General features: G+C 32.7%; 1 protein-coding gene across 1 annotated transcript in view; it reads right to left on the reverse strand.

Moving 5' to 3' along the window:
- Window positions 1–1,654: 1,654 nt before the first annotated feature.
- The window catches only part of EXOC5 (exocyst complex component 5), a 61,718-nt gene continuing 49,749 nt past the window's right edge, over window positions 1,655–13,623 (reverse strand). The window contains exons 13-18 of the mRNA XM_059182179.1: window positions 12,620–12,728; window positions 8,634–8,754; window positions 7,334–7,420; window positions 4,966–5,074; window positions 4,557–4,772; window positions 1,655–3,881 (exon numbers count right to left, since the gene is read on the reverse strand). Coding sequence (XP_059038162.1) covers window positions 3,693–3,881; window positions 4,557–4,772; window positions 4,966–5,074; window positions 7,334–7,420; window positions 8,634–8,754; window positions 12,620–12,728 — 831 coding nt within the window. The 3' untranslated portion in view covers window positions 1,655–3,692. The remainder of the gene's footprint in view (window positions 3,882–4,556; window positions 4,773–4,965; window positions 5,075–7,333; window positions 7,421–8,633; window positions 8,755–12,619; window positions 12,729–13,623) is intronic.

Below are 13,623 nucleotides of genomic sequence, written 5' to 3' on the forward strand. Positions count from 1 at the left end.
TTAAACAAGAAGAGTGTACAGAACATAGAGTGAGAAAGACTTAGGTTTCAATCTGAGCCTTTTATTAGCTATAGACCTTGAGTAGGTCTACTTAACATTATTGTGCCTCAGATGTTTCATCTGTCAAATGGAGGTAATAGTACCCAACTCCTAAGGCTGCTTTGGAATCTAATGAGATCATGTATACAAATGGTTAGCATAGTACATGGAACCTGACTAGATAAATGTAACTATCATTATTTTTATTATGCATCAAAATTTTAAAATTGCTGTTTTTACTTTAGGCAGAATTATTTACTCTAACAACATAGACTGGTCTTTTCCTCCAAAGTACACAATATATTTCAGGTCCAATTTTCTCAGGCAGAAGGGAGTACTACAGGAACTGAATATAGTTAAGCTAATTTCACTTGGATAAAAGCATAAAGTACTTTTGATGTTAAATTCTCCAAAAGAAATCATAAGAATTCAGTACACTTCTAGGAAACATCTCACACTTCTGAGTCAATGAGTTAATATATGGGTAATACACACCATAATTTTGTATTAAAAAAAATTAAATTCCCAGAAGTGAGCTTTTTAAGTCAATGACAAATTATGCCCTAAGTGAACCTTGCTTATTCTCATATGTTCAAGCATGCCTTAGCCACTACCTTATAAACATGACTACCTTAAAAGGCTTTGTGGCATTTCAGGAATCAAAATCTCTTTATCCAGATACTAGTAACCATTCATCATCACAGATGAAAAAAAGGCATTTTAAGGAAGCAGTAAATTCTCCACTTTGAGTCGGTCTGATAATTCAATTATTTCATGGTAAGTCAGAAGGCTGATATTCAGATAGTGAAATATTTTAAACTATAGAGGAAAGAAAATAATTTAAATGTATCAAAACAGCTCTTATTTAAAAAGGGAAGGTGCTAGATGCTCAAAAAGAGGCTAAATACTTGAAGTAGTCAACTATCTAAAGGTCCATCCAAGCATCATTTAATAATTCTTCATAAGGGCTATTCATCTACTCTGGTTGACTGTCATTTTCAGTATCATAACATACACACTAGACTTCTTAAACTTGTGTTCTGTATTTCACTTTCTGTACCATTTTATGCAAACAGAATATACTCAAGTTGAAGAAATATAATTTGCAGTGTTTTGGTGCATATTTGCAACTTCCAAACATTACCTAAATGTTGCCTTTTAGCTCATGTGGAATTGTAGAAAACTGTAAAGATCTTCCTTATTCAATGTTGGCTAAAGTTAATAATACACAAAGTTCTGATACTGCTACCTAAAATTTTACCATGTGCACATGAAAAACATCTTACTTATTGATCATCTCTTTTGAGTCATAAATTGTGGATATAATTTTGTAGTGGCCACAAATATAAAAAATACTTTAAAAACTGGAATACAAAGAATGCAAGGAATGCATAAGGGTTTATAAAAAAAAACCCATTTTTTTCTTAGAGAAAGATAATCAGTTTAGGTTAAATTTCTAATCTTAGCTATAAAATACTTTTCTGCTAAAAAAGGAAGTGAGAAGACCTATGCTATAAAAAATAAGGAACATCTTAAAAACTTGAATAGAAATAATTTATAAAATTAAGTACAGATATCCTAAAGATGTAAAAATGGAGTGAAATAAAAAAACAACTGCAGGGAATTTGTTTATTAAAGCATTAATGTTAACACTTCTAAGTATTCACTTACGAGTTTTCTTTGTCACTGCCTTGGTCAATGGACATAACGGAAAATATTGCACAAAACTCAAGCATGGAAATAATAATTAACAAAATATCTTTGCAACATGTATAGGCTTTACATTTTAAAAATTAATCCAAACAAAATAATTTGAAGCACTTCTCCGATTCGGAAGTCTTAAAATGTTTCTCATGTTTTATTTAAGTTTTTTTTTTGTTTTGTTTTTGTTTTTTTTTTACAAATTGACACTGTGTACAAAGATTTCAAATGGCCAGTAAAACTACTGCTTTAAAATTGTTGGCTTTAAGTAACAGAGGTATAATTTGAATTCACATCAGAGCTTTCTAAAATGGCAATAGTACAAGCATATGACTTTTTCTAGTATCCAAAATCTGTTCTGGCTTCCCTTGGCTAAGGAATAGAAAACTAGACAGCCTTCTAAAACTGCCACGATTTCCTGAAATGCTTTGATAAAAGTTGGCATACTTTGTTTCTCTTCCTTACCTTGGTAACACTGGGCTAAACAGAAATTGAAGAATATTCAGTCAATAGTAATTTAAACAGTAACTAGTGCTGTACCTGGAAGTTTTGGTAAAATTGATGACCATTCAGAAACATAGTCTTAATAGAAAAGTAGTTTGTCAAAATTAGGCCAAAAATCTTCTTAAAGGGAAAAAAAATGCCAAGAATGAGCTGAACATTAAAGTTTATCTGTTCCTAGATGATTATGAAAAACACAAAGGAAGCTGAAACACTACATATAGATAAGAATGAATTCTTACAGAGCAAGTTTATAGAAATTGTAGAGTAATAGCCTTTCTACATTTCCACTTGATGTTTAAAATTTTATAAGTGATTTATTATGTCACCACATTAAGCCAATCCAATCAATTCCAATCAGTAAGAACTGCTTCAGAAATACCTTGAAAAAGATAATGACAGAAACTATAGATTTGAAAAGCAACCAATTTTTACAAAGCTCATCTCCAGATGTAGAATATGTAACGCTATCAATTCCTGGTTCTCCTTAAAATAGATTACTTATGTTAGCCATCCCATCAAATTCCAGTTTAGCATTAAGAAAGAAATCTTAAAGGACTGTACTGTTGCTAAACACTGTCGATATTTCTCATATTCACCATTTAGACTATACCTCATTTTATTTCCCTTATAATATTAAAATAATGAATAAATAGGGTCCTTCAGTTAAGGTCCTCCACCTTATCTTAAGTGAAATATAAAATAAGGCAGACTTATTAATTTCTTGCTAGCATTGGCTTAAAATCCGTTTACAAAATAAGAAATAGTAAACTTTAAGGTGTTTTGTTTTTTTTTTTACCCAGAAAGCAGATGTATCCTGATCCACACCTAGTATCTACATAAAGCATTTCATCATTTTAGTTTAGTCTGTAACAGTTTTCTTGGAATATTATTATACCTCAGAAAAAAATCCAATTAACCAACTACAGAAATTATGTTCAATTACTAACTTTTTGAAAGAGGCAAAAGTTCAATAGGAAAACCTAAAATAACTTGTTTAACAATTACCAAGTGCTGAAAAGGTCATTAAAAATTGGTAAATAATAAATGCAGTTTTGTTGTATTTTACCATTAATGCAAAATAGGATGGTGAAACTTCCCAATAGAATGTGTTAAAGAATATCAACTGGAACACTGATAACATCACATTTGTCTTCTGACACCAACATTTTCCAGGATGAAAACAGTGACATGTAGTTTCACAGAATATGAAATTTAGAATCTGAAATTTGTAAGTTCAAGAACAGAATTAAAACTCAACTTAAGGGGAAAAAACAAAATATGGCCAGTAGTGTCCAAATTTCAAATAAAATCTCAAGGGTAAGTATGGCTGCTGTTTCTCCAAACAGTCATTTTTCCATAAAATGTTGGCTGTGTCATAAGAAGTCTCCTGTGCTTTCTATCAACCAAGGCCTGCTGAAGTACAACACGTTTCCCTTGCATATTCAACCTCAGCTGAAATGTCGAGCAAGGCGGGCAGATCTATAGTCAGCACGAAGTTGTACAAAGGAGTGAAGAATGTTCTTGTCCAGATTAGCAAGTTGTTCTCCTGAGCAGACTTGCTTTAAATTATCTGGGGCAACTACCAGAAGATTGCAAAGTGCATGCAGAGTATCAAAAAGCTGTAATACCAGTGGAATCTGAATTGAAATAAGAGAAGAAAAAAATAACATTGACACAAAACAATTTTTAGTTTTATAATTATTTTATAAATTTTTCTCATTTACATACTGTTAAGACTTACTAACGTGGGAGGATTCAATATTAAAAACTATAAAAACTCCTGAAATTGTTAAAACCTAAATATTTTAGACATTAAATAAACTTGGTATAATCTTTTTGAAAAGATCCATGCCAATTTCCTTCAACAGTTGTCATTTATACTTCTATGGATTAGAATTAGTTACCATTAATATGGCACTTTTCTTAAATAATTTAAGCCTTAAGGAAAACTGATTTCACAGAGATGTACATGAAGAAAGAACTTATTTTCCTGATGTGTGATATATACACAGCATTGGTTATGGAAGTCACCAATGTCATTTGGACTGTTGAACTGAAATATGGCCTTGTCTAAAATACAGCACAGAGCAAAAATGTGTTAAGACTGAAAATATGATTAGAACATTACTCTTTCAATTAGGAAATGTTAGATCTGTCTCACTACAGTATCAACAAGTTTTAAACTTTTCAGTAGTGATTACAAGTCAGCATGCATTTTTAATGGTCTGACTTATGTTCTTGAGCCTATTTACAAACTTATGTTCTTGAGCCCATTTATAAAATTTACAAGTTTTATATTTGTGAATACATACCTTGAAGTCTTTGGCACACTTCCTATATTCAGCTACATCACAAATTGCTAACATGCCACCCCCACAACTGTACGAATATTGTTGAAGATGCTCATAAATAAGTCGATGAAAACGTACTCCAAGTTCCATCAAAACTGTATCCACATTCTTCCCATCCATGGAATTTTTAATCTTTTCCACTTGCTTTCTTACATAAGCACAGACTTTAACACAGGCCTGTAAAATTTTTTCTACACTTATTACATAGAAATGTGTATCAGCTTAGCTAATAAGAAAATACATACAGTGTCTCATTAATCTCTAAGTATAAAAGAAAAAACTTAAAGCGCAGTAAGACACATCAATGAAAATGTTAATGAAAATATTATATATAGATCTTCTTACTAGTATACTGAATTATTTTACTCACATTAGTATATTGAATCAAAACATTGTTTTCATCCTCTGGCTTAAAATCTGTTTTCTTTTGTTCTGCAGTCAAGATATGCTTCATCTGTCCAATCATACAATTTAATGTCCTAAAGAATTAAGAACACCATGCATTTTATCCATTTATTTTAAATTTCCTTTAATTTATATTATTTATACTAAATTAAATTATTTAACTTCAGAGCACCATAAAATTATTTACTATCGGTAGACTTTAGATTTAAAAAAAAATAAATTCTAGGCCTTGCTAGAAATGAACTCTTGGTTTTATTAGCTTCCTGCTCTTGCCCAATACTTTAATTATGGTAGTCTTAAAGATGTGAGAAACCTGTCACTAACTTACTTCCTTAACAACCATATATAGAGGGGCACCTAGGTGGCTCAGTTGTTAAGTGTCTGCCTTTAGCTCAGGGCATGATTCCAGGGTTCTGGGATCGAGCTCCATATTGAGCTGGCTCCCTGCTCAGTGGGAAGCCTGCTTCTCCCTTTCTCACTCCTGCTTGTGTTCCCTCTCTCGTATCTCTCTCTGTCAAATAAATAAATAAAATCTTAAAAAAAAAAAAAAAAACCAAACCACCATATATAGAGACTGGTTAGGAAGAGGGGACAATAGAGGATTTAAGACAAATGGCCAACGTTTGGAAGAATTGGTGAGAAGAATAGGAGTTTCACAGTCTAAGGATAAGCAGGAAGCTGAACAAATGGTACTAACGATTCAGTGGGGAAATGAGAACATGGGTTTACGGCAGCACCGATAACGTTCAAGTTATGTGTTACTATCCCAACAGCGGTCAGCCATCTAGTTATGGGAATAAAAGAGACTGCACTGATCCAAAACCTTGGATCTGCAATAAGATAGGTAAGGTTAATGGAAACAGATTTTATGGTAATTATAAGGGACTAATTTAAGAGATGGACCAAACAACCAAAGCATAAAAATAAAGAAAGAAAAGGATAGTAGATTGGTAAAAGATAAATATATTAAGGGCTGGAGTTTCTGCTGAGGTCAGAAAGCAGGTTATGGAGTTGGAAGAACAGAAGATTGTGAGCAACGAGTGGGATATTCAAGTTTGAGGTTTTTGTTACCAATGATAATGAGGTCTAGTAGGATATGAAATTAAGTAGCTAAAGTAAAGATGATCAAGAAAGTGAATGGGTCACACACATGGAAGTAGAAGTAACCTAAAATTTAAGGTTAAAAGAAAAACTGTAAGCCAGATGCCCAAACCCTCAATAAATGCAGGAGACTAACATAAATGATTGAGAGACACAGCAATAAGAGAAGATGATGTGAGTTTTAAAAGCAAGGGGGTTCTGACCTAACACCTATAGATGGATACTGGTCTGAAAATATCAGAAGGTAACAGATGAATGCTCTGCTCACCTCTTGGCCCCATGGTACATGGGTAAAATATGAGAAGTTCACATTCATGAGACCACTACAGAATACTGTGCCTTCAATTCATCAACTAGTGCAAAGACTCTGAGATTAAGGCTCATACAGAAAAATATTAAGAAGACGCCAAGAAAATACATCTTTCCTGTATCTCTGAAATTTTAACATATCTAACCTCCCCATGTCCCTAGCATACACCAAATGCTTGAAGTGGTAACTATCATCATTAATATATGCCTACCACATCATCTCGAGAAAAGAGACCCACTGCTCTATAATATTAATAAGGTGATTAACTACAAAAAAAGTTACAAAAAATGTTTGAATACAGAATATGTATTCACTTAATGAAATTTACAGAAAATTAAAGCATTTCAGATAATAAGCCTGAAAATTCTAAATGAAAATAAAATCCTCTATGTTACATACCATTTTTAAGGAGTTTGGACAGAGAGAGGGAAAGAGGAGGAGGAGGAGAAAGTGGTGGCCTATAAAAATGGTTTTCAATTGAATCTAGTTTAAAAGCATACCTAAACATACTGAAAAACATTTTCAGGATGCATTTGTAATGGTATTCTTACAATTTAAAAAACGTAAGAGAAAAAGGGGGCTACTAGCTGGCTCAGTTGGTGGAGCATATGACTCTTGGTCTTAGGGTTGTGAGTTTGAGCCCCACGTTGGGTGTGGACTTTAAAATAACATCTTAAAGGAATGCCTGGGTGGCTCAGTCAGTTAAACACCTGACTCTTGATTTTAGTTCAAGTCATGAACTCAGAGTCATGGGATTGAGCCCTGTGTCTGGCTCTATGCTGAGCAGGGAGTCTGCTTGAGATTCTCTTTCCCCCAGAGCTCTCTTTTCTCTAAAATCAATAAATAAATCTTTTTTAAAAATCTTAAAGAAATTAATTAAAAATAAACATAAAAAACATAAAAGGTAAAACTAACAACTTACCTATCAATGCCATTATCCAATTTCGTCTCCATTTGTTCAATTATTTCTTTTTTCTTCTGAAGGCATTCAGATAACTTAGGAGAAGAGCTATTAAATGTTTAAAGGGAAAAAAAAATCATATTAGCAGCCTTATAAAAGTTTTTCATATGCACATGTGTATTGTTATAAACATTTATAAATACACATGTTTTGTTTTAATTTGTTCACAAATCCAAGAAGCACGTTACATAGTAATTGCTATGCCCAATTTAATACTAGGAAATTAAGTAGTATTACTATGCCTAACAGTCACACTAGGAAAAATTAACCAGTTATATGAGAAGGAAGAGGAAGGTTTAGATTTGTTACTTTCATGTAAGAGAAGATATCCCTTAAGAATATAAATATATGTGATTTTGAAATTTTGGGATTATTTGGTTCCTTTTTAATTAAATATCTAGATTAACAGTAAAACAAAAATGAACAAACCCCAAAGGCTATTACCAGAGTCTTAAGAATATAATAAATTATACTAATTAAAATTTGGAAACTAATAGCCAATCCAGTTGTATTTAGCTTTCCTATATTATGAAAACAAATTTGACAATCACATTTGCCTTCTGAATGCCATCTAAATGTCAAAAACCACCTAAACTATTAAGGAATATGCAACCCTAATAGTCATGTGAATTTTGCACCAAAAGGCATTACAGCTCTTAAAATAGTACATTTCCTTTTAAAGTGTGATTCAGGGATCACAAGTTATCTTTATCTTTGAGATTGTTTATGAACTCATTTCTTGGGATATCAATGTGTACAATAAAATGTTTAAAATTTTATCTTTTGGGGTACTTGGGTGACTCAGTTGGTTGGGCAACTGCCTTCGGCTCAAGTCATACTCCTAGAGTCCCAGGATAGAGTCCTGAGTTGGACTCCCTGCTCAGTGGGGAGTCTGCTTCTCCCTCTAACCCTTCCCCTTCTTGTGCTCTCTCTCTCTCATTCTCTCTCTAATAAATAAAATAAACAAATAAAATAAAATTTTATCTTTTACACTTTTCCTCTTCTTAAAAAATATTTTTCCTCTTTAATAATAGTACACATACAAATTTTATAAGGCATGTTCATGTGCGTATACTCTACAATATTTAATCCTCACATACTTTAGAAGTTCACATAAACTGATAGGAAGATATAAACCAAATCTTATTTAATGCCTTATTAAAATCTGTCCAATTAATCTTATGAAATTTTTGCTATGTACCTGTATACATATAGCATTATAATTGTCACTGAAATACCAAGAAAAATCAATTTGACTAACCTTATTAGTGGCATAAGGTGATCATTAAACTGCTTGTCAAAAAGATGAAAAATAGTATTGGCCTGTTGCACAACATCCAAAAAATAGAGATTTGCATTCCTAGAATCTGAAGAGGGAATTCCTAAAATTGGAAGGCATGTACGTGTTAGAATCATACTTGAAGAAATTCATCTTGGCAACAGAAAAAAGAACGTGGCATAATAAATAAAAGTAAATCCTATTTTAATAAATCAGCAATAATTTTTGTGGAAAGAAGAGTAAAATTAAGCTCAATAACTTAATGAAGTGAATCTAAAATTTTTACATGAAAAATTTCACCATCTACCCAGTCTTCATTATTTGCTGAGATAAACCGAAAAATCAATAAATGAATCATCTTGAACTGTATCTTCTCCTTTCCTTTCTCATTCTCAAGTCTAGTGGTTCCACATTAGCCATGCATACATTTCCACCATTTTTCTTTTAATAAGTCCTCATTATCTCTGGTAACAGTTAAAATAATTTTTTATTAGTTTCTTGGGTTCAAATCACTCTTCCCTGCTATGTATTGTTGCCAGAGTAACATACTTAAAGTTACACATTTTACTCATCTTGCTCTCCATTATTTCCTCAAAAATATTCAAAGTTTCCTCACTGCCTACAAAATAAATTCTTCATTTTCAGCAGGATACTCAGCCGACTCAATATGCTAACTCCAAAAGAAAGCTGACCTCTCCAGACTTCAGTTTCCTCTTTTTTGTAAAAGAGCAATAGATAAATTCTAAGGTCCATTCTAACCTTAGATGTTTATGTTTCTAGCTAAAATTAAAAGGCATAGTGGGTTCGGGAAAATATTCACATATGAGAAAATGAAATTAATAACTACAATTCTTTATAGGATGATGATTTTTTTCAAAGTTTTAAAAGTGAAAACAAAGATATTTCATTTTCCCATAAAAGTCAAAATCACCAACTGATAAGAAAATTAAAGGCTCCAACAAAAACTTACAAGGGAAAATCCTTACTATTAACAAAAGATATTAAAATTAAGGTAGTTATTTATGTATGTTTTTAACCACTAAAGTTTTTAAAGGAGTATTCAATGTTATGCAGAAGAACAGGTACAACCATATATACCAACAGCAGTGTAAATTAGTGTAAAAAAACACTTTTGGAAAATTCTATATGTATAGAAATTTTTAAAAATTGGTAATACACCTTGTGTTGTTTTTTTCCCCCCATTTTTTAAAAGTAAACCCTAGCCTCTATATGGGGCTCAAACTCATAACCTAGAGATCAAGAGTTGCATGCTCTACAAAACTGAGCCAGCCACCTCCAGTAACACACTTTGATCTGCTAACTTCACCTCTGGGATTTCATACAGAGAAAATAATTCAAAATAAGGAAAACACTTTAAGCTCTACAATGTTCACTGCAGCATTATTTATATTACCAAACTGCTGAAAAAAATCCAATATGTCTAGTAATAGGAGATAGTTAACTTCATTTAACTTTATAATATATATATATACATATACACACACATACACACATGACAAAATTTTGAACTATCATTAGAAATAACAGTAATTGCTAATTAAATGGCTACATGGAAGAAAACTTACAAATTATGAGACATTTTCATCCTACCAGTAAATTTTCTAAGCCTTTCCAAATCGTGAATATAGCTACTAAAATGAAGATATTAGATTTCCATATGAGCTAAATAACCATATGGATTCAAATTATTGTTACTTTTTTCATTATCTCTTTCAATTTTCTTAGTATCTTTGAGGTATTATTATCCCAATACAAACTGCCACATTAAGTCATTTGCAAATGGCAAATGTTAAACACCTGATGTCAAGAGTCCGCTATAATTGGGGTGCCTGGCTGGCTCAGTTAGAAAAGCATGTGACTCTTGATCTTGGGGGTCATGAGTTTGAGCCCCACACTGGGTATTGAGATTACTTAAGAAAATAAATAAACTTAAAAAAAAAAAAAGTCCACTGTAATAAGTTTAAAAAAGAAACAGGATAAAAATGCTTCACAAGTTTACTGAATTATGGGTAATTTTGCTTCAGTGTTAAAAAAAACTTTTTAAAAGGATGTGATATACAATCAACAAACATTTTTGAGCATCTACTATTTGCTAAGGACTAGATAATAATGGTGAATAAGGCAGATAAAATTCCTAGCCAGGGGCACCTGGGGGCTCAGTGGATTGGGCCTCTGCCTTTGGCTCAGGTCATGATCTCAGGGTCCTGGGATCGAGTCCTGCATCGGGCTCTCTGCTCGGCGGGGAGCCTGCTTCCCTCTCTCTCTCTGTGCCTGCCTCTCTGTCTACTTGTGATCTCTGTCTGTCAAATAAATAAATAAAAGCCTTAAAAAAAAAAGATTCCTATCCAGAAGAGCATATATGCTGTTCTCTTAATATACTTTCTCCAAATACTCCATTTAACTCTTTTACACCATTCAGCTCTCTGGTTCATACATCTCCTTGGAGAGGCATTATCTAACCCACCTCTCTAAAAAAAGTCCTTTGCTCCTGAATTCCTCCTCCCACCTCCCCAACACTTCTCACTCTCTTTTACTCAGTTTTTCTTCATTGCACTTTCTAGTCATTTATCTATCTTATCTAAGAATGAAAGCTCCATGAGTACAGAAGTAGGCACTTAAAAGGTATGTGTTAATGAATGAATTCTGGTAAGTGGAGGCAGACATCAACAGATGAAAATTTCATTGTGATAAGTGTTATGAAAAACACTAATTGAGTGATGAAATAATGAGTAACTAGGCTGAGACTAGAGGGTTATCTTAGTTAGGGTAATCCACAAAACCTTCTTTAAGAAGATGATATCTTAGTTGAGATTAGAGGTTGAAATGTTGGGCATGAGAAGAGCTAAAGGAAAAGGAATTGGGAAATAGGGGGAAAGCCTGAATCAGGGGGGGAAAAAAAAAAAAAAAAGAATGAGGGCCAGAGGGGCTGATGGCTAAGGTAGTGAGAAGAAGTACAATATGAGAAGTGGATGTACACATAAGAAGATGACAGATCAAAAGCCATGTTTTTGTAAAGTTTGTTATTCTTTTCCCCCTAAAAGTACCAGTAAATTCCTAAAGGGTCTTAAACAAAGAAATGATAATCAAACTGACTGTTAACGTGGAGTCAGTCATGTGGAGAAGTGAGAAGACACAGAAAGACCAGGTAGGAGTGGATAAAGATGATGGTATTTAAATTAGGGTGGTATCCGTAGAACTTGAGAAAAGTAGATGAATTCAAGTTATTTCTGAAGTATACTGATAGAATTTGCTGATAGACTGGCTATCAGGATTGATGAAAAGGAAGAATTACGGCAACTCCAATGTTTGGGGCCTGCGCAACTAGTAAATAGTAATGCTTTTTAAGGACATGGGGAAGAATGAGAGTGGACCAGGTTTAAATGGAAGACGAGAGAGTTTCAGTAGGGATATGTTAAATTTGAGATGCACACTGAACAGGTGGAAAGTTCAAGGAGGAAACTGAACTAATGTGGCTGGAATTTAGGAAAGAAATCATTATTATCCTATTAATACCAGTAAACCCAAAAGACGAAAAGCAAAGGAAAAATTTTAATATGAATCTATTACTTTCCAGGCTTATTTTGGAATATTTTCCTTTCTAAACTTCACATTACTCAATTGTTTCAACCAGAACTGTTTTCACCTTCAGTTCTGCTCCTCTGATATTTTATAACTTAAGCATTGTACCTCATTCTGTATACACACACTATAGTGACTTATGTAGCTTACCCTGTCCGCTTGATGTAAGTAATGTGAGAGAACTGTGTCTTTGTGTAACTTTCTGCACCTGACAAGTTCTTGCATTACAGATGCTCAAAAAGCATTATTCATTGCATTGAACTGAATTTGACACATATATAGTGTTGAATATATACAACACATTATGTGTATAGTTAAGCATGATCAAAGAATTTAACACAAAGTATAATACAAATAAATATACTTACCAGCAAGTCCTGTTTCCAAAGCATAATCAATATGTTCAATACATAAAAATTCCACAAGAATGGTAAAAATTCTAAAGGCATTCCTTGGTAAATCAGAAGGATCAGAGAGCTTCAAAAACAAAAACCAAATACATCACTCCTCCAGTCTTTTTAAAAAGTGCTTTTTTTTTTTTTTAAAGCAATCAACTTTGTATAAGATATAGCCAGTATTCAGGTATCAAAACAATTACTTATGCCTCTTCCTCTCCACTGCCAATGCCTTGCTCACATACACTGACACATAGTTACAATGCTCCATATTTACATACAATTCTCCTGGCTTACATCAATGTTTTTCTCACCTGGGTTGCAATCCATTAGTGGATTGTGACAACAAAGAAAGAGGGAAGCAATGAGATAATCAACCAGAAATAAAGTACAAGGTACATATTAAAGCCAATATAGTTTTATGAAATAAATATACACAAAAACATCATATACATACACATACATGTAACAAATGTCCACTGACTGCTATGTAAAATCCATTTCTTGTGGGTTGTTGTCAAAGAAGTTTCAGAGTCACCAACTTTAAAAAAAGCTACTCTAGCAAAACTCAGAATAAAAAGGATACTTTATTCTATTGAGGGGTAGGAATAGGGAAATCAGTAACAAATGCACTATAAAATATGACAGGTTCAAAGCCCAGCTTCATCACCCCTAAGATATAACTTAACCCCCAACAGGCCTTAATTTCTTCATCTGTAAGGTGGAAATTATGTTAACATTACTTACATCCTAGTCCTGAGGTGAGAATAAAAATATAAAAATCCACGTAAGTATTTTAAGCACAAATGGTACACAGTAAACTTAATAACAATAAAATGTCCATTTTTTCTGTTATACTGCTGATTATTAACTACTCAGAAAAATTATCAGTAATTAGAGTGAGAAAACTATCTCTCTTTTAAAAAGTTAGAAAACTACCTCTCAAAATCTTATTACTGCTTCCTATATTATTTATC

This window comes from Mustela lutreola, chromosome 7 (genome assembly GCF_030435805.1).
Source record: "Mustela lutreola isolate mMusLut2 chromosome 7, mMusLut2.pri, whole genome shotgun sequence".
Classification (NCBI taxonomy): domain Eukaryota; kingdom Metazoa; phylum Chordata; class Mammalia; order Carnivora; family Mustelidae; genus Mustela; species Mustela lutreola.